Source organism: Siphateles boraxobius, unplaced genomic scaffold (assembly GCF_051911475.1).
Source record: "Siphateles boraxobius isolate OS27281-9 unplaced genomic scaffold, OSU_SipBor_1 56, whole genome shotgun sequence".
Taxonomy (NCBI): domain Eukaryota; kingdom Metazoa; phylum Chordata; class Actinopteri; order Cypriniformes; family Leuciscidae; genus Siphateles; species Siphateles boraxobius.
Genome location: NW_027509182.1, coordinates 10628492 through 10650944, shown reverse-complemented (window position 1 = coordinate 10650944; position 22453 = coordinate 10628492). Strand labels below are relative to the sequence as shown.

Below are 22453 nucleotides of genomic sequence, written 5' to 3'. Positions count from 1 at the left end.
ATGGAAAGAACTATGAATGAACAAGTTCAAAATTTTAAAGTATGAAATGAACCGAACTAGTTCATTTTAAAATTTGTGAACTGAACTTTAAACTAGTTCATGAAGAAAGTTAACTTTCCCAACACTGATCGGGACATCCCTACCTCACAGCTGTAGGGGGAGCTCTTTGCATGCGACGACAAAAGTGAAAATAAGCGAAGAAATAGCTAGGGTTGCCAAATGCCCCTTTAAAATGTAATTTTGTGGCAAAAAAAACAACAACTTGGAAATAATGTCATTTTTATCCTATTGTTTACTATTTTTATTTGTTTTGCCTTTGTCATTGTGGGTTTTGGTTCTGTAGTCTGTAAAGACCTTTGAAATAACTGGAATCTAAGTGAAATAATTTCTCTATATGAAAAGATATTAAAAAAAAAATATATATATATATATATATAGCTAAAATAATAATTTAAAAAACAAATAAACGGATCATGCTTTAAAAAAACGTAACCTTCATACATCAAATAATCTTAAACTTAAATTGAGCTAATTTATATTCATAAACAATAAATACAAAGCATACTGAAACTTCATCGCAAAAATCCATTTTACAACACCCATCCGAAAAGTAATCGAACTGACCACAGGAAAATATTCTATTCAATAAAGTGTGTCAACAAATTTCAATAATAATATCAAAAAGTTTCTCATCTCATCAAGTAAATATTTTTGAAAAAGAATATTATGCACTGATTAAAAAAAAAAATTCTCACCACCACATCATGACAGAAATGTTACAGACAACTCACTGTACATACACTTCTTTGATGAGCATGGCAATTAATTTCTGTTTTGAGAGGGGCATTAAGTAAAAATGTCAGGGTGATGCATCTGTCCTGTTATCATAATGAAGTAATTAAAGAAATTAAAGAAATATATATATTTTTTTACTCAAATCAAATGAATGTGGTGCAACTAACAACAGCTTTGAAAAGGTGACCCAAGTATTGAGAAATGTGTCCTAATGATTGTACAAAACAAAAGTAACATTAACAGGTCCAGACACTGAATATTTAATCATTTTAGGGGAGGAGATCTGCATGCATGTAAGCAGACTTACAGAAGTATGGCACAATCTGCAGTGTGTAATCTGATTTGAGTGTATGAGTCAGGAGAGTGAAACGTTAGATGTGCTGCTCGACTGAGAGACACCCAGTCACCTGCTGCAGTTGCATAAGCCAGCGATATGTGTGTAATGCAGACTATGAGTGCTATGCGGGCTGTGGCACAGTGGCAGAGAGTGTGTTTGTGTTGTCTGAGCTAAAGGGTGTAGCTCTGTTCCTATTGCTTGATTTGTAATGCAGATCTTTGAGTGTCTCTGTTCAGGATCCAGAAATCACTGCCTCTACATGAGTCATTTACTAATTGTACTTGAGATTTTTCCTCCACTCATCCCATTTTGTGTAAACTTATTTTTCACCTAGACTACAGTGTCAACTACTTTTGTCCCTGTGTATACACACACACACACACTTCCTCAGGGTGCATTGCTGACTAGCTCATACTGTCCCCTCATACCAAGCTGCTGATGCCTGAAATACACTGGAATGTGTTTACAATGGTGTGTGTGTGCTGTTACACTAACCCAAAAGAGAGAACAAGTGTGGGTAAAAATGTCGTATGGATGCACAATATATTAACACAATTATTATTATTATTATTATTGTAATTCAGTCTCCTTTTTGGAAGCTAATAATTGCTCTGTTCCATAACCTGAAGGCGTTGACACGTACATTTACATTCATGCTTTTAGAAAATACTTTTATCCAAAGCGACTTACAAAAAAACCTAAAGAAAAGAAATACTAATCAGAAATATTTTTTGTTTGTTTAATGTTTCTTTGTTAATTTTTTTTTGTGAGTGTCTGTGCATTGATTTATAATTTAAACGAAACAGAAGTTCAGACTGTCTATTTTAGTCCCTTATTATGACACACACACACACCGATGAGCCAAAACATTATGGCCAGTCACAGGTGAAGCATATATTGCTGATCATCAAGACCACATATTAAGGTCTAGGTAGATTTAGATGGAATACAAACAATCAGTTCTCGTAACCAATGTGTTGGATAAAGGAGAAATGGGGGGGAATAAAGATCTGAGCGACTTTGACATGGGCCAAATTGTTTTGGCAAGGCGACTGGGTCAGAGTATCTCTGAAACGGCAAGGCTTGTTATGCGTGTTGCTCCCGGTCAACAGTGAGAATTTACAAACACTGATCCGAGGAGGAGAAACCACAAACCGGCGACATCGATGCACGAGGGCAATGAAGGCTATCTGGTCCGAGCCAACAGAAGGTGTGGCACAAGTCACACAGAATAGGAACAAGGTTCCCACGTAGGGTTGCCAGCTGTCCCGAAATAGCCGGGACGTCCCGGTTATTGGGCCTAATTTATTTGTCCCGTACAGGACCTCACTTGTCCCGTTTATTGAGTACTAAGCTGATCTAACCACTGACTGATACAACAGCAACACGACACTTTAGAACGATCACGACACTGGTCATCATCCAATCACAGCCCACACTCACGCGCATCAGACGATACGAATAACAAACTCTAAATTGAGAATTACTTTTTCTTTTGGGACAAATCATTGTTTGATTTGCGAACAGAATCCTCTGCTGTCTGGTCGCTCCCGGTTCGATCCGGTAAAGAATCACGATCAGGGCCGGCGCGTCCATATTTGCGACCTAGGCAATTTCCTAGAGCGGCACTTTTGTGCTCCAACACAAGTTTTCTGGAAAAAAATCCATATTATTCCCTCCGGTCTGCTAATGTGTTATTTCGCCAGCACTTCATGGCCTATGTATACTGGCTTGCTTGATTTATGTTAGTTACGCACATTTACGCGTTACGTTAAGTGTTTCCCGCGTGAGGTACTTTGTGTTGAACGCTACCATGACGTTCACACGCTCATAAAACTACTACGATGGTACGTCAGCGTTAGTTGTTGGACACAACAAATGTGTCCCTACTAGAGCCCGACCGATATGGATTTTTGGGGGCCGATGCCGATACCGATATTAGGGAGTAAAAAAAGCCTGATACCGATATATCGGCCGATATTATTTATGTGTATATTATAATACAGTAGCAATATTATTTATGTGTATTATAGTACAGTATACCAGTCAAAAGTTTGGACACTTTCCTATTGGTGTGTACAAACTTTTGATGGGTACTTTACACAGTAGCTATAAACAGAATAAATATATTTTATAAACACGTTTTGCAATGATCACTCAAATGTGGTAATCAAACACTTGTGTGACACAGATATGTAATGGAGGCAGGGGGAATGATAGAATGAGAATTAGGGCCTGTTCACATATCGCGCCTAAAAACGCGTAGAAAACGCTAGGCGCACGCGTTCTCTTTTTTCCGAAGAAGCGCTAGGGCGGTTGCGCTCCGGAGGCGTCTGTCGTTGCTAAGCAACCATCAGCTGCGCTCTCCGTTGCAGCAAGGAAAACGCTTGCGGCATTCTGAAAAGTTGAGATGTTTTTATCTCGATGCGGCGCGGACGCGCCTGGAAAAAACGAGCGCGTCGCACTGCGACCGCGTCGCTTCCATTATGAGCGCGCAAACCGCGCGCCTCCATTTGAAATAATGAACTTGAGCGCGCAAAAGACGCGATATGTGAACGGGGCCTTATACAGCTGAGCTGTAACCAAACTAGTTTGCATTGCATGTTATATTATATTATATTCTAAATACTGTTGCATAATCTTCACTAACGACGACTTTGTCTTTTAATTTAGTCATAACTTGTATCAATAAATATATAAAAAGTGTCACTGACAAAACCTTATTATCTTCTATTTTTACTCTTAATTCCTCTAATCTCTACCAGTGGAGGAATAACTCAGATCTTTTTACTAAAGTAAAATGAATAATATCATAATGAAAACGTTTTTAATTACATATGTACAGTACTTTTATACTATTTTAAATAATTAGTAAGCAAAATGTACTAAACGTGAAACTAGGCTACTCTTAATGCAAAATGGCCCTATATAAAGTGTTATAATTATATACATTTTTGGAATATTGCTTGATGTTGTAACGTAGCGTTATCAGCCAGAATGAGCTTTAACACGGTGTCTACACGGCCGTTATTGCTCGCGTCGCAACAGCTGTTTACCCGAGACAAAGCAGAATCAGTTTACTGTCGGAGATCGCTCGCGCCACGCATTTTAATCAATGTTTCATCAACCAATTGCCTTAATAAATAAGAAGGCGGCCTAAATATAGCAGACAATATAATCAGGACTTCTCAGCTGCGCGCTTGCAATAGTCACAAGCTCACACAATACGTGACAGAGGCTTGTAGCAGAGAAATCAATTCTGTGAATTACACTGCGCAAATCACAAGTAGGCTACTACCCACCGGATGAAGAAGGGTTGGCTCTCAGTCTCCACAGGCTACATAAAATATTCATTTTATTTTATTTTATTTTATTTTTCGTGTTTGCATTTATGAGGAAAAAACAATGTTACAGACGCGACAGTTCAGCACTACGGACGTGAGCGCTCTGAAAGCGGCACTAATGCTTTGAAACTTTCACATAGACATCAAACAGAAAGCACAAAACCTTTCGTTTCAAAGTGAATTTCGTTTTGTATTAATTGTATCTTAATTTTAATCAATGTTTCATCAGCCATTTGCCTGGATTTAATTTATAAGAAGTAAATTTAGCAGACGATAGATAATCTCGACACGGAGGCGCCTGCGGGTGAACTGGAGCTCGTCTCATGAACCGAAACTCAGCGTATAGACCTGAGAATTGAAATATATCTATATTGAAATGTCTACTTTTAAACAGAACAATTCAAAACGAAAGACAGACTCATGTAATCGTATGAAATGTGCATTTCTCTCTGGCGCGCGCTCACTGAAGATCGCGAGTCAGCATCGTCAACTTCATCTTTGGCTGACACTGACTGAAAACACTTGTTTATTAATAAACAATTAAAATGTCTCCTTGCTATATTTGTTGTATTCATAATCATTATTTTTGCCAGTTCTTGTGACAGCTTTTAGGTGCTTTATTGGCAGCGCCACCCTTACATGAATCACCGTACCCGCAATTTTTAAAATATTCATTTATCGGCCATTATAAATGCCGATACCGATAGTTAGGAAAATGCCTAAAATCGGCCGATAATATCGGCCCGCCGATATATCGGTCGGGCTCTAGTCCCTACATTAAGTCCTTGAATTTGACTGTATTGGACCTGGAAAGTCCTTGAATTTGAAGTTAACCAAGGTGTGGGAACCCTGTTTTTGTTCTGCATTCATGTGGACGCAAATTTGACATGTGCCACCTTCCTAAACATTGTTGCAGACGTGCACCCCTTAAATGGTGCTTCCTGGTGGAAGTGACCTCTTTCAGCAGGATAATGCACACTGCACGCATTGATCAGGAATAGTTTGGGAAACATGTTGAAGACTTGCCTCCATTTTCCCTAGATCTCAATCCAATTGACCCTTCGCAAGGAGTTTGATTGACAGGTGATCTGACCAATCATAATCCGCCGAATCTGCCATTTTTGTCCTACAGAGTAGTCAGGAGAGTTAGTAGATTAACGTTGGAGGATTTGAACTTGAAAAACGGTGTGTACTGACGTCTTTTCGCGGTTAAAACAACATTCCTTCCGATGTTCATTCATGTTTATTTGATGCTATAAATTAAGTAGAAGGAAGAGATGATCGGTTCACGAGCAGCTTTAACTGAGGCTCTACAGCGATCTGTCAGACACTTTAAAGAGCCATAAAACAGTATTTATGGTTTAAATTTCTTTAAAAAATGACCAAATTTGAAAGGTGAGACTTGTTTCAAATCAAAAGTAAGCTGGTCTGTCCTGTCTGTCAGTGTCCTTTTGCTCCGCGATGTATTTCTCACTGCGTGAGAACATGTGTGTCATGAGAGAGGCGTGGCTTGTAGGAGATAGCAACAGTAACTAAAGGGGGCGGGTCTTTACGAACGTTCAATTGAGCATCTGTAGGATGTTCTGAACCAACAAGCTCGATCCACTGCGGCTCTTAATTCGCAACCTATGAGACTAGAAGGATCTGCTGCTAACATCCTAGTGCCAGATACCATGGGACACCTTCAGGGGTCTTGGAGAGTCCATGTCTCGGCGGGTCAGCGTTGTTTTGGCAGACCAACAGCATATTAGGCAGGTGGTCATAATGTTTTGGCTCATCTGAGTATATCCGGCTTCTTGATCAAGAAAACATGTTGGACAGGACTGGGAATGGGAATTGATTGGATGGTGTTTAGTTTGCTATTGTTGGATCCAATGTTAGTGACAGGTTGTCCCGCCCTCATCATCAGAGAAGAGATGTTGTTGTAAGAGGGAGGGGAAGGTATTTTGATTAAAGATTACAAAGGTCACGTGAAAAAAAAAAAAAAAAAAAAGATATGCATGAATAAATAATTTATAATAAATTAGGGCTGGGCGATATGGCAAAAAATATGTCCAATACTTTTTCCATATTGATCAGTATCGATAAATGTATAATTTGATAATGCTGCCAGCTTGAAGAGTATCCTGAACCCTGAAGAAACCAGAGGGTTCATTGATTACATTTTAGAATACAGTTTATAAACAAAAATAAAATAAATTAACGTAAACTTTTAACAGTGCAAACATGCTTTTTCTGCCTAAAACAATAGAATTTAGGTTGCCTTGTTACTTCTTAGACACTGAAGACTTTAATGATGTAATGTTTGCAATATTACTCTTTTTACTGTATTATTTTATTAAATAAATGCAACCTTAGTGAGCATAAGAAACTTCTTTCAATAACATTAAAAATTATAATGTTTTGAAACATTTGACAGGTAGTGTAATTCCTCATTTTCACTGGGTCGTGTGTTGACTGGGCTAATATAATCGTACAATAACAGTAGCATGTCTGAAGGGTCTTTGTGTGGTGGAATTGGCAGGAAATGTTTTCCTCTGTTGTTTGCTGATTTCATGCGGGGGGGTTTTGTATCAGTTGTAATGCCGCACAGCAGTAATTATCATCTTTGATCGTAACAGTGGGTGTTTCATGTTTTTGTTGTAGTTAAAGTGGTAATAATGTCGTGTGTGTGTGTGTGTGTGTGTGTGTGTGTGTGTGTGTGTGGATGGCTTGGATGGAAGTAGACTGTGTGTGTGTTAGGCTGTCAACGAATATTCTAAATTCGAATATATATTCGAATAGTTTTAAAAAACAGAAATTCGAAGGTGAAAATTAATATTCGAATGTGGAAAAAAAAAACACGGAGGCGCGCGCGCTGCCTGAGGGATCAGGAACAGGTCACAGCTGAGTCGCACTGGCACAGCGTCACTGCTGAAAGTTGACTTGCGTGGAAGATGGCAGAAAGTGCAGAGCCCAACTCGACTGCAGCAGAGAAATTGATTTTAACCCCCCAAAATCTAAAAAGCCATGTCTGGAAGTACTTCGCTTTTTTGGTCGGTGGATGGTAAAATTGTGGAGCCACGAGATAAAGTTGTATGCAAGCTATGCAAGATGCAGTTAGCAACCATTCGACCACTAGCAACATGAGGTCACATCTTGAAAATGTGCACCCAAATGAGCATGGCATAATGTGTGGAACTCCAGCTAAACAGCAGCGTCTTGACACTTATTTTGCACCGCCCGCCACAAGCTCTTTGTCTGCAACACGACAAGAGGCCATCACGCAGAAATTAATTTCGTTCATTTGTAAGGACATGAGACCGATCAGTGTCGTGGATGGGGCAGGCTTCAGGGAGTTCTGTCAATCAATGGAGCCGAGGTACAGTATTCCTTGCCGTGGAACAGTTACCAATAGAATTGTAGAAGTGTATAACAGCACCTCAGACAAAATAAAGGAATCAATCAAAGACAAAGATGTGGCTCTTACCATGGACGGGTGGACATCCCTAGCGACAGCATCCTATGTTACAGCAACGGCCTATTGGATTAATGATGACTGGGAAATGCTTAACATTGTGCTAAAAACAAAAGAGCTTAAGGTAAGCCACACTGCAGAGAATTTAGGCGAATGCGTTCAAGAGATCTTGGAAGTTTTTGGCATAGAAAGGGGATCTGTGATTGCCATCACAACGTGTGGCGCACACAATAAACTTGGCTGTGCGTAAAGGGCTCGGGGTCAGAGCCATTGAAATCCCCGTTAGTAGGCTGAAATTGGCGGCCTCACATTTCAGCAAATCTTCCGCCGACAGCTACCTCCTTCAGCAGAAACAACAACTTTTGGGATTGAAAACTGAGAAGCTGATTAACGACTGTCCGACGCAATGGAATAGCACATATGAAATGATCTGCCGGGCATCGGAGCAGCAAGCAGCTGTGTCTGCTGTCATCTTCGAGAAAAAACTGTCAAGAATGGAGCTGACCACAAGCGAATGGTCCCTAATGGAAAAGGTGAGCATAGTGTATGAAATATTTACTGTAAAAGGCTGGACAAATGCAAAACTGTCCAAATATATTTTTTTAAATGGGTAGAATGATGGCTCTAATTTACTTTGTGTGAATGTTAATAAGCTGGACAAATGCAACCCCTGTCCTAATGTCAACGCATTATATTTACTTATTTATTGCAGGTGCAGGAGGTCCTTAAACCCTTTAAAGTGGCAACAGAAGCACTTTCAACTGACAAATAACCCACAGCGTCGGCTGTACTGCCTTTAACACATGTTCTGCTCGCTCAACTGAACAAGCAAACGCCAAACGAAATAGAACAACCTGCATTGTCAGAGATGAAGACAAAGATCGTCACAGATCTGGAGAAGCGTTATAGAGAGGATAAGGGCGCATTTATGGTGCTTAAAGCGAGTTACCTGGATCCACGATTTCATCGCCTCGTTCATTTGAAAGAGGAGCAGAGACGGCAGGTGCAGGTGGCTATACTGGAGGATATGAAACAAGTGAATGTGACAGGAGGCACAGGCAGTGAGGCCGCTGCCGGACAGCCCCGTGATCAGCAACCCGCAGAGAAAACTGCGTTATCTGCTATGGGGTGTCTCTTCGGAGACACGTATTGCACATACAGCCCAGACCAGGACATCAGTCTGCTGCTTCAAAAAGAGATGTCGATGTATGAACAAGAGTCTCCAATACCTGCTCAACAAAATCCTCTCATGTGGTGGAAAACTTTGAAACAAAGAAATATCTTTCCATCCCCGGATCCTCAGTGCGCTCTGAGCGCGTCTTTTCCTCCGCTGGGAATATAGTAAATAAAAAGAGATCAGCACTGGCCCCTTCAAATGTGGACTGTCTTGTATTTTTGGCAAATAACTTGTAGACCCGACGGTGACAGTGCACTAAAAAGACAATGCAACAAATTGCAGTCAGTTTTTTTTTCTTCCTTTTTTTAATACAAGCACCTATAATGTAAGTAGCGTTTTTCGTTTGTAATAGCACTTTATTTTTTAAGAACCTCAGGGTAAAAGTTCGTTGTCACATTTCTCGGAATTGTGTGCCTCATTTTATTTAATGTTAAACAGAAACATTATTGTACTGTACTGACTGATTAGATATTGCAAGCGCGAGCGAGAGTGAGGTCTGCGGTCTTTGCCATTAGTTTTTTTTTACTTGTTTTTGTGTAGGTAATACGTTGTTAAATGTTTAAATTTAAATAAACTACAAGAAGTTATGCCTCTTTGTATTAATTTGTCCTGTTATTGACGTAATGCGCGTCATTGAAAAAATGTGCAACCAGATATTCGAATAGTTCGAATATATGTGCGTTTTAGAGGGAATATTCGAGCGTCATTTTTGAGCAATTTTGACAGCCCTAGTTTGTGTGATATTTCTCTTGAGCTGACAAGTGAACACTGCTCATTGGCTGCTGGCCACACTCGCATCCTGATGCTGAAGACACCTTGTTGTAGACCAGTTTGAAACAAGTGATGACATGGAGTGCAGAAAAATAATGTGTGAATGCACAATGGTTTCCATTTAATGTGGTGGTGATCATGATACATATATACAGTGCTTTTAACCCATCACAATTAGTATGACCTTTAATTTCCACTCACACTGGCAGATCAGATCAAATAATCATGATCAGGTGATTATATAATAAGCATGAACAACATAGTGCAGTGTTATTTTAGTTTTTGTGTGTGTGTTTTTTGTCTATACATTTAATATTTCTATATGGCTTTATTTTTTTTATTTCAGTTTTAATTTTGCATACTTATTTTATTTCATTTAGTTCTATTTTCTAAGTTCTATTTTTAGAAGCTGTAATTTTATGTGAGTTTTTAATCCAATTTTTTACATTTAATTTCAGCTTTATTTCAATAAAATACATTTTTAATAGTTTGTTTTAATTAATGAAAACCGTTCTGCCAAACTGAAAATTTTTCAAGGTATAAATGTGAAAATGTTTACATTGTTATGCCCTTTGTGTGACAAATGTTTCCAGTTTTAACTGGTTTGACACCAGGGACGTGCAGTCAGGGTAGGCAGGGTAGGCAGTGCCTCACCAAAGGAAATGTTGACATTACATTTATTAATTCCAAGAGCTTTATTAATTCACCACATTATTAATTGCATTTATTTTATTCCAAATATTAATTTTTGTAACACAATTTTCAGGAATACACATATAATATACTCCTTTTGCCATTGTTTTCTCCTAAAAATCATTGTTTCATGCAGAAAATTCAAGGCCATGGCCATTGAAGCAGAGGTTAGCAGTGCCTCATTGGTCCATAGAACGTAGTTTACGTAGATTTGCTCATACGCAGTCAGTTCTCGTGCTGTCTTGAATTATCAACATTGAGGCAGAGACCGAGCGTGCTTCATGTCACGTGATCCACTCGCTCTCACTCACTCCGCGCTTCAAGCTACTTAGCATCTAGCGGCGCCTAGCGTTGGAAGCGTCCTATGAAGAAAAAGAGCTGTGGTCGCTAACGGGAAAGTCCATGCGTCTATCCCTCTGGACAAAGATGTCAATTACTTTGTTGTAAAAGTCCTCTTTGTTGGGTGTATTTCTCAATTTCACGAGTCTCTCCTTTTCAATGGAAATAAGAGCCAGGAGGAAAGTCTGTTCTGCTCCATTCACGTCAGAGGCGCCCGCGCCATTAGATGTGCAGTTGCCGCAGCACAGCCTATGAGCGAGCCATACGCTCACTGTGCTAACGTTAGCTGTGCAGCTGCAAATGCGTTTTATAGGCTTCAGTAAATCGAGGAAAAGGAGTTTCGTCTACAAATAAAAGTAAGCACCCCCTTTAAAACGTAAATTAATCATTTATTTATTATTTTTAAAACCCTTATATTGGCTTGTGTTTGTTGTGTGATGGTGGGCTAACAGTTATAGGCCTGCTGTGCGCTGACACCAAAATGTTCTCTCTTCCATACCCTGGTGCGCCGTCACCTCTGCCATATTTGTACTGTAGGTCTATCTGTGCGATTATGGTGCATTTCGTAAGGGTTAAAATGCTGTTTTGTAGTTCTCTTTTTTTTTAATCCTGGTGTGCCATCGCCAGACGCTCATTGCGTGTCGGTGTGTGCGCCTTGCGCAGTTTGTAGGAGTGAATTTAAGCTGTTTTTGTACTGTAAAGCTGTACTGCTGACACAATGTTTTCTGACTGTAGCCTATTCAAATCCTGGTGCGCCGTCACCAGTGACCAGACCAATAGTGTGTATGTGGCTGTCTGTGCGCGTTTGCGCATTTTGAATGAATGACTAGGCTGCTTGTCGGTTCGCTGACAACGCGCCGCCTCCCTCTCTTACTGTGTCCCGCACAAAACATTTGTTTGTTGTATAAGTCATAAGATAGATGTGTCCATTCATTTGATTATTAGATTTGATTGTGCATTAGCCTCACATATGACTGACTTTGCTGTATGCAGGCAGCGATGTGATGATGCCTGATATGAACTTGGGTTGCTACATTAACTGAATGAATATATGAACAAATATGCCACATTGATAGGTCACAGCCTACCCATGACAAGATTTCACCGCACGTTACTGTTTGACACAGACCTAAAACCAAACATTGGGTTATAGTCTAATATACCATGACAATAACCTAAAATTTTGTTGTCCAAATTTGTTATAGAATTACCATTTTGAAGTCTGAAAGTACCAGAAATGAAATCAGCATCCTCTAAAACCTCTAAAAAACCACTTGCATATTGTTGAAATTGGCCATACAGTGCAAAATATGTGGTCAAAATGGACGATTAAGCTAATTATGCTAATTGCTCAACATATGCAAATTAGCATCCGGCAGTTTCTGTATGCTGGGGACCCATACTTCACATTTCTGCAATAATATTTTGGTGTACTAAACATTTCCGGGTTCACAATGGGCTGGCTACTAGACTAATACATTGAACCCAGCGTTTGCTGAGTAGGTGTGTGAGGGCTTTCATCATTTGTATTGACAGTAAAAATAACCCAGCAGCTAAGTTACAGAAAAACTACCTAGTACTTGGGTAAAAATATTAAATATAACCCATTAAAATGACCCAACAGGCTAAACCCAACCTTTAGGTAAAAAAAAAGAAATGGTCTAATATTATGACAACCAGCAAAACTTTGCCCCCTTGGTTGATACAATATACATTTCTGTGTTATTTGACCATTTCTGTATTCCTTACTAGTATGTTCTTAAGTTTTAGGACATTCTGAGAAATGGATTACCCTGATGAGGAATAGAGTATGCTATTTCTCAGCCTTTAATACTTGGTTCATGAATATAATTTGAATGATTTTGTGAGTTCTGGATGTTGTTTCACTTGTCCTCCAGGTGCTGAGGACTTTGGCTGCTGGTTGTCATGGCGTCGTCCTCGGTGAAGGTGGCGGTGCGCGTGCGGCCTTTCAACAGCCGAGAGACAAACCGAGGAGCCAAGTGTGTGATCCAGATGCAGGACAAGAGCACCTGTGAGTGCAGCAAACACACACACACACACACACACACACACACACACACACACTGATGGGGGGTTTTCTGTCTACATTGTGCTTTTGTATATTGTAGGGATGTGCACGAATATTCAAATTTTCTCGAGTATCGAAAATACTATTTGAATATTTCTGTTTTTCTTTAAAAAAAGTTAGAATTAAATGCACTAGGTGGCGCTGTGGAGCGCGTTTAACAAGTGGATTGATTTCCATTACACGAGAGTAGATGTTAAAACTTCATGCTGATTTGTACTCGGCTTTCGCCAAGATAAGCACCAGCTAAGACGTAGCTTTACAGTAACCTATGCTTCTCCATCCATTTACGCTTCTTTCCATCTGGTGACGTGAATCTCCTTCTGTCTGGTGTTAATAGTGTATTTGGGCGTCAGCACACACAACGGCTGCAACCACAGTGCGGTCCCCCCATAACAACCCTCTGGATTGAGCGGAGTAGGGAAGATCTCTAGGGTCTTCAAGTGGGCACCTTCCGTCCTCAGTGTTTCGTCGACTAGCCCACGACACCTCAAGAGGGCTCGACAGTGACTCTGGCGTCCCAGAGTCACCCCCCTCCGTCCCCCACTCAACTCAGCCCAGCTTACTGACTTCTACTTCCCTCTTGCTGCTGAGACCTAACCACAATCTAACAATCTCTCTGCAACCCAACCATACGCGCCAACCCGTTTGACTAAGGCTGTCGAGCCCCACTGGTGCGTTAATATGCAGTTTCAGTGGCAACGGTTCCGTATGGCATACCACCTACCACAAAACACAATATCTGCCCAACCACCCGTCATTCACGCAATATACACAGGAACGTAATGACTGTAAATACTATACAACCTCTACAAATAAACCAACAGTGCTGCTGAGACCTAACCACAATCTCACAATCTCTCCGCAACCCAACCATACGCGCCAACCCGTTTGACTAAGGCTGTCGAGCCCCACTGGTGCGTTAATATCCAGTTTCAGTGGCAACGGTTCCGTATGGCATACCACCTACCGCAAAACACAATATCTGCCCAACCACCCGTCATTCACGCAATATATACAGGAACGTAATGACTGTAAATACTATACAACCTATACAAATAAACCAACACCCTTCAAGAATTCTACGAAACCGTAGCATGGCGGCCTGTACACAGCCAGCTAGAATCTTTCCGTCTCAACCACAGCCAGTTGCTGCTCCTTTCTGCTGCTTCAGATAAGTACTTTACTGTGCGACGCAACTCTTGACCACTGAATCCGACGTCTCTGAGGAACCGGGTTGTAGAGTGTGCCACAAAACCACGACAACCCACTTCCACTGGATAAACCTGGACTCTCCATCCTCGCTGTTCTGCTTCAGTGGCCAGATGAGCATACCGCAGTTTCTTCCTCTCATATGCCTCATCTACCGCATCCTCCCATGGCACTGTTAACTCTATCAGTTGAACAATGCGTGCTGATCCAGACCACAAAACAATATCTGGTCGTAGGTTAGTGGTGGCAATCTCAGGTGGAAAAATAAGCCGTTGATCAAGATCAGCCATCATCTTCCAGTCCCTAGCAGCTTCCAGTTGTCCTGGGCGAGAATTGGTGTTAGCACCTTTTCTTGGTGGTTGCTCGTCTGGGCGGAGGAACATTGTCTTCTGCGTGTAATTGTATTTGATCACATAATGTCGTCGTCTTCCTCGCGAAGTTTGGAATTACTAGATGAAAATAATATTACAAAATGAAATTACTTTTAATCAATTATTAATGAAACTGAGTTGTCATATCACCACCACAATGAGAAATCGCATGAAATCCAAACACCAGTCGACTGAGGAAGCAGCTGTCTTATCACTGCATTAACGACTGCAGGAAAGCACAGTTTTACTCAGGAATCGTGATCCGAGATATCTTCTGGTAGTAAAATTATTTTGAGACACATGCCTCCTTCTCACTCGAGCATGTGGATATTATTGTTTTTCTCAACATGAACGTGAAACAATATAAACACGATAATGCTGACTCGAGTGCATGTACGTTTATATTTATATTTTTTATATTTCAGGACCTTTATATTTTTTGTTTACACATTGTTAAATGTTTTCAACTAAAAGAAAACCTTAAGACATATATATATATATATATATATATATATATATATATAGAGAGAGAGAGAGAGAGAGAGAGAGAGAGAGAGAGAGAGAGAGAGAGAGAGATACATGTAAGCTTGTACAGAAATAGTGACAAAAACTTATAAACTTTAAAAATAACGTCTCTCTCGTTAAACGATATTTAGATAAACGAATATTGGATTTTTATGATCCCGAATATTCGAATACAATATTTTTGAAAAATGCCCATCCCTAGTACATTGTACACTGTCGCCTTTTTCACTTTTGTTGCCATTGGCTCTTGGCTTGCTTAGTTGGGGACATTGAATTTAACTTTTAATTTAATATTCAACAATAATATTGATCTGCCTGCATTGACACCATTATATGAGAACTGAACTGAGCTGGTTTTCTCCAGAGCGGCTACATGTGTATATAAATGAACTGAATTAATAACTTTTTTACAACAAAATGAAACGTCACTGAACTTACTTAAGCTGGACTGTGATGCCATTTTCTTCTGGAAACAAATGTTGTTGCATTTTCCTGTTATCTCTTAAATTATCTCTTATTAAAGCTGCGTATGAAACAATCTGTTTTGTAAAAAGCGCTATATAAATAAATGTGACGTGACTTGCTTCGATACAGTAAGAGCTTGAACACTGCCTTGTCTTTGTCTTCAAAAGCAACAACAACATTCTTTTCATGTGAACGCATAAATTCCAAACATTTGATCCTCATGGAGGTGGTTGAGTCAAAGTTATGCTTTTTTGTTGTTGTAATTCATAGGTAAACATGGATCAGCCTGTTAGTTTTCAAACATTTTGCCCCCCACACAATTTGTTGCCACAGTTCTGCTATATGATCATCACATTTCACAGAATTCATACATTCTTAGAATTCTTATTACATACCACTTCCATTGAGCTTTACGCTTACTTTTTTCCCCAAGGAGCACATTTAAATACATGTAAATATTAACATTAATGATGTTAATATTGATAAGCCTGCTTTAAACTATATACACTGCCATTCAAAAGTTTGGGATCAGGAAGATTTTTATTAATGTTTTAAAAAAAAAAAGTCTCTTATGCTCAGCAAGGCTGCATTTATTTGATTAAAAATAAACAAAAACAGTAATATTGTGAAATATTACAATTTAAAATATCTGTGAATCAATACTTTTATTCGGCAAGGATGCATTAAATTTATCAAGTTACAGTAAAGACATTTATTATGTGGCACTGAATACTGTAATAATGATGCTTCAGTTTTGCATCACAGAAACAAATTACATTTGAAAATATAGTCAAATAGAAAACTGTTATTTTAAATTGTCATAATATTTAACAATATTACTGTTTTTTTTTTAACAATACATTTTTTAATTGCTCACAAAGTTTATTAAAGTGTATTAAAATATGCTCATTGGGGTGAAAAGTAAGTCCTGTGGAAGTGGTATAATAACAATTCTAAGAATGTATAAATTCTTTGGCATTAATTCAGTTTTTAGCAGGCCTGTTAATATTTACATCATAAATACAGATTGAAGCAGTAATATTGTACCTGGTGTTCTTATACATTTATAAAATACTCAAAAACTTGTATTAAATGTTGGCAGGTGGAGCGAGAGCAGGCTCTTGGTATCTGTGGGAAGAAAATTGGCATCAATAGGCATATACCAATCAGTTTTCTAATACTAATATCAGCAATGTTGATATTATACAAAAACATATGTAGTGTAGTGAAGTAATGAAGCTATTTCTTAGCAGGGGGGGTTTGAGGGAGGTAACATTGCTTTTTTTATACATAAAAAAATCTACAAGAGCTTACATTAAATTAAATGCAGTTTATGTAACCAAAATACACTGCAGGGGGAAAAATATGCATTTATGCATAATATGGGACTTTAAATTATTAACAAGCCTGAAATACACCAACTACACAGATACTTATTTTGAAATGTCAGTGCTTTAGTATTGCCAGCTGCATCTTTTATAAAATGAGAGAGATCAAATTTCGAAATGACAACACGTGACATTCGGTTCTAATGTGAGTTGTTCTGTGGCAACACTATTGACGCATTCATGAATCTGCAACTTTTTACAAGTTCTCAAATCTCGTAATTACGGTAATTACAACATGGCGTGAGCTCACCTAAAATATAATGCACTCGTACAGCAATCTACAACTTATTACAATATAAACACCATAAAGTGAACATTGTCATAATTCATCAACAGCTAATCATAAACAGTCGTTTGGCATAAATGCGTGGTATCCATTGATTGCAAACTGCTCTGAATCTGCGAGCCTGTAGAATGTGCAACAGAGCATGCATCTACTTTGGAAAGTGCAGTGCTTATATTGAATGAAATCATAACATTTTAGTTAATGATCACATTAGCTGTATACAGTGGTTAAAGTGGGATTTGGTAGGTGGGGGAACCCTCAAATTTTGTGTAGGTGCAACAGGGAAAAATGACTCACCGTGGGACAACATATTGAGTATCGTGGTATAGCAATACTTTTTGGGACAAGAGTGTCACTGTGGCACCACATATCACAATACTTATTTACTTGATATTTTAATGGTTTTATTGTGGTCCATCAACACTGATATGATGACAATACAATGTTAAAATAGCTGAACACTGGGCCAAAAATTGAGCCCTGGCACTGTAGCCACACCAGCCCACCTTGCCCCCCTACAGCCATGTGCATTTAAATGTGAGGTAGTTAGGGGGTTTGGGGGCATGTTCCCCCGAGAAAATTTTGATTTCTCTGACCTACATTTGTGCAATTTAAGACTTTTGAAAGCCAAAAAAATGGATAATAAATAGCATTTTCATATCGTCCTATTGTCAGCCTGTGAGATCGGCGATACACGATATTATCGTGAGGGGGCGGGGCTTACTTATTTGATTATTAACTTGAATATTTACTCATTAATTTGCTTGTTTTATTACTTCATTTTATACGAGAATATTTTTCTATTTTGCTAGCAAAGGTGGAGTGTTTATTTTTAGGCTAGATCAGGTTATTTCCCGGTACAGTGAGGTAAAAAAAAGATCCTAATCATTTTTGTATCTGACTCGAGTACTTCAACATGTCAGCGGGAAATTTACGGACACACATGATCCTCTCATGCCGTTACAGATGCAGCATTTTGACTGTACTTCGGCACGAAATAAAAACACGTTTTAATAATTTCTACGGTCAAGAAAGAGTCAGAGTTTGCGATATATGTCCTCCCACCAGTGCTCTCTCTGTCTGGATGCACTTCACATATGCGCACTTCTATAAGCCCAAAGAGCGCGGGTTCATGTGTTTTAAATGCCGGGAGAAATCAGAGTAAGGGGCAGAAATCTAGCTGAGTCGATCGGTTTATACTTCAATTATGACCTGACTCCGATAAAGGAAAACGGGCTAATGCGTTTACATGACCACATGCATTGTCAGTTTATTCAGAATAATCGGGTTAGAACGTGCATGTAAACGCACTCATTCTCTGAAAGTGAAAGTAGAAACTGATTGAGTTTTCGGCATCTGTCTCTGCATTAACGCCGCGTTCTCTCAGAGACAACGTTGGATATAACGGTATAGCGACTTATATTTATATAAATATATATTTATATCTTAATTTACTGGCTTAATATTTCTCTTGTGGACCTATATGATGACAGTGAAAAAATTAGAAGAATATTTCTTGTTAAACAAGTGTTTGAATGGCATAGTTGGCATAGTTGTGCTGTGTTCGTGAACTAAAGACTGGCCTATATAATTTTAGTGATATTATTATTATAAATATTTAATTGTATTGTTTTTAGTGTTATTAGTGTCATTAAATATTTTGTTAATGTGCTATGGAAACAAAATACTGACGAACAACAATGCCGTTTTCATCTTGGATCTGTATAAGATATGCGTGCGTCTGTTAAAACAAGCACTCTTGACAATTTGTGAATGGATCACCTTGCAATTATATTTTGATGTGGGATGTAGGCCTAGTTTTTTATTCTGTTTTAAAAACATTTTCTTAGAGGAGTCCTCATACGCGCGTGTCGGTGTTGTCGCAAGTGTTAGGCTATGTGTTGATGTCGTTATGAATTTAGGCAAGGTAAATTAATTGTAGTTCCTAATATTAATTTAATAACAATACTAGCTTTATAATAATAATAATACTACTAATAATAATTTAATACGTTCATGGTAAAACGAGCCAATTATCGTATTGATATCGTCAAAGGCATCTGCCATCGGCGAAATCTCGATACTATCGTCTATCGGCACAACCCTTATGTCAGTGTGCATTAGATTATTTGTCAATACCTGCTCTCTCATCTTAATCTTTCTTTTTCTCTCAGTCTCCTTATCCTGCCGTATTTCTTCCCCTCCTAAAGGTGAACTTTGACTGATAGTCTTTTCATTTTTATGCTGTGTCAGTGAGGAAAGTAAACATAGGCTCAACTGATGAGTTTTATGAAGCATTTTCTTAGATAAGTTAATTTACTCAAGGCTACCAGATCAGCATTGCCAAATAATACAGATTATAGGCTACGTTTAACGCAGTTAATGGGATTGGCAGGCGTTCCCTTAGGCATGCGTTGTGGAAACGCGTCAAAGCATTCTCAGGTATAAAAATGCAGCATTAATGCAGGGTGATTTTGAACGAATATTTAATGCCGATAATGGTTACATAATGTTAAAACTAATCCTGCTATTGACATCTTTGTAAGACTGCCGACCCTATAGAACAGTCGCAAGGGAAAACAATGTCCGGCGAAATATCGAACATTAAACTAACTTTACTGCGCTCAACCACCATGAGTGCATTTCACGCATTTATAATCACTCGCGTTCAGCGGGAGGAAGGGTTGGTCGGCCAGTCGGTCCATTTCGGGACCAGCGAGATTCGTTGAGATTAATGAATCTATTTATTTAATAATTTATCTGAGGTGCCGGAACGCAGTTCCGGACTGTTCCGGCCCACTTTAACCCCTGGCTGTATAGCAATCCCTGTTTTTCCTACCCCAAATTTAAGACATTCAAGAAGATCCTTAAGACTTGATTATACCATTTTAGATATTTAATAATTTTTTTGTCGTTCCATACTTCTTTACTAAATATTTTATTTATTAAACATGCTAAAATTAATATTTGATCATTTAATATGTAATAAAATTAGTGCTGTCAGTTAAACGCGTTATTAACGGCGTTAACGCAAACCCATTTTAACGGCGTACAATTTCTTTATCGCGAGATTAATGCTCTGTTTGGCCTAGCAAACTTTGTAGTTTTTTTCAGTTGCTGTTGCAACAACTAGTAACGTTAGAAAAAGTAAAACATCACACCGGATAGCTAGACCGGAAACAAAACAACAGGCACGCCGTACACACTTGTTTGGGCTTGCGCGCCGGCCAAAGAGTAGTAGGCTAACGTTACGTTTTGAGTGGATGGCGCGAGCGCGAGACGCCGATCTAGAGACGTGCACTCCCAACGCAATAGAGTGTGGCGCGGGACTAGATTTGATGGCCGAGTGCGAGCGCGGGCGCGGGCTGAATGCACTCACTCTGTGTGTGCGGGTACGGGAGAATAAAACGATTCATGGGACTCCCGCAAACTAGAAATATCTATGAATAAAAAATAAACACGAATACATTTTTATTCATATGTTGCAGAAAAGCAACAAGAACAAATACAACTAAATAGAAACGATTTACAGGCCAGAGTTTATTTTTATAACATGTTTGTAGCGTTGAGCGATGTAGCCAATCACAGACATATGTGTTGATTTCTTGAACGCAATGGCCAATCAGATGCATTTAAAATAGCCTCGCCTCACCGCTCAAAACTGACTTTTTGTTCAGTGCTGAATTCTGTATGCTGGCAAATCCTCTAATTATAACAAACAAAGTGTATATATTATGAAAGATTCATTGTGCAGTCAGCTTCATTGATAATAACAGAGATGTGTGAGATTGCGATGAACTGATGTCAGCTTTTTAGGAATTTGCACTTTGCGCGCATTCAGTCATGCCAAACCATGCACGCAGTATGTGCTTGCTTTTATGTTATAACAGTGGTTTGTGTGTTAATGCTTTAATAACAAATAATTTATCAGGAGCATGTATGCTGATGTGTATGGTGGGGACACGTAGGCGAAAGTATTTGGAGGTAGCCTAAAAAAAAAAGTCTATTCGTGGACGGGAGCGGGACAAAAATGTTGCGGGCGGGAGAAAGTAACATAGAAAGTAGTTGAGAACGTCAGTTATAACAACCCACGTATTAAAAAAATGGTCGGGTTTAAATTGGGCTCGGGCTCATAATTACAGTTTATGTGTCGGGCCGGGCTCGGACACAATGCGCACGGGCTCGGGTCGGGCTTGATTTTTTGGGCCCGATCTAAGCTCTACAATGGATGACTTCACACAGAAGCACATGGATACCACAGCTAAGAACAAACTTACTGCCGATACACTTTTCCATGTTGATAAGAGCATTAAAATGAGAAAAAATAATGGGACAAATAGAAATCAAGGGCCATTTAGAATAGATACAAATGTGCGATTAATTGCGAGTTAACTATGTCATTAATGCGATTAAATATTTTAATCGTTTGACAGCACTAAGTAAAATATTTTATTACGTTTTACATGATGAAATTAATATTTGATCATGTAAAACGTTTTTCATCTCTCAAAGAGCTTAGTATTTTCAGCAATTTATTTTTATTTTTATGTTAAAGCAGATTTTAAGTTGGTGCTCCTACATTTTTGCTGGTACTCCAAATTTTTTAAGTTGAGAGAACCAGTGCTACCAAGCAAAAATTAATTTCAAGCCCTGCTGAAAAACCTTGCTCCACACTTTTCCAAATTACTCTCCATGAACTTTTCCATGGTAATATCCAAAAATACTTCTGTCTCCACCCACATGTTGAAAGAGGGGGAATTTCTGAGAGTTTGGAAACACGCCTCAAAACCACCGTCCTAAAGCGCTGTGAAATCCTGCCATTCACACACAATACTGGCTGCCAGACCTCACATTCCCGTCTCCCTGTACACAGCGTTTCCACATCACTCTCTCTTCCACTGCATTTGCCTTACTCCTCTCTCTCTCTCTCTTTCTCTCTCTCTCTCTCTCTCTCTCTCTCTCTCACTCTGTCTCACTCTCTCTCTCTCTCTCACTCTGTCTCACTCTCTCTCTCTCTCTCACTCTGTCTCACTCTGTCTCTCTCTCTCTCTCTCTCTCTCTCTCTCTCTCACTCTGTCTCACTCTCTCTCTCTCTCTCTCTCTCTCTCTCTCTCTCTCTCTCTCTCTCTCTCTCTCTCTCTCTCTCTCTCTCTCTCGCACTCTCTATCTAAAGAATCTGCCGGGCTGGCAGTCTGTTTGGTTTGACC

General features: G+C 39.2%; 1 protein-coding gene across 2 annotated transcripts in view; it reads left to right on the top strand.

The window, feature by feature from the left end:
• kif1ca (kinesin family member 1C, a) overlaps nucleotides 1-22453 on the top strand; it is a 65565-nt gene that overhangs the window by 6973 nt on the left and 36139 nt on the right. For both annotated transcript variants that reach the window (XM_077206702.1, XM_077206703.1), the window contains one exon: nucleotides 12812-12945. In XM_077206702.1, the coding sequence (XP_077062817.1) occupies nucleotides 12840-12945 (106 nt within the window). In that variant the 5' untranslated portion in view covers nucleotides 12812-12839. The remainder of the gene's footprint in view (nucleotides 1-12811; nucleotides 12946-22453) is intronic.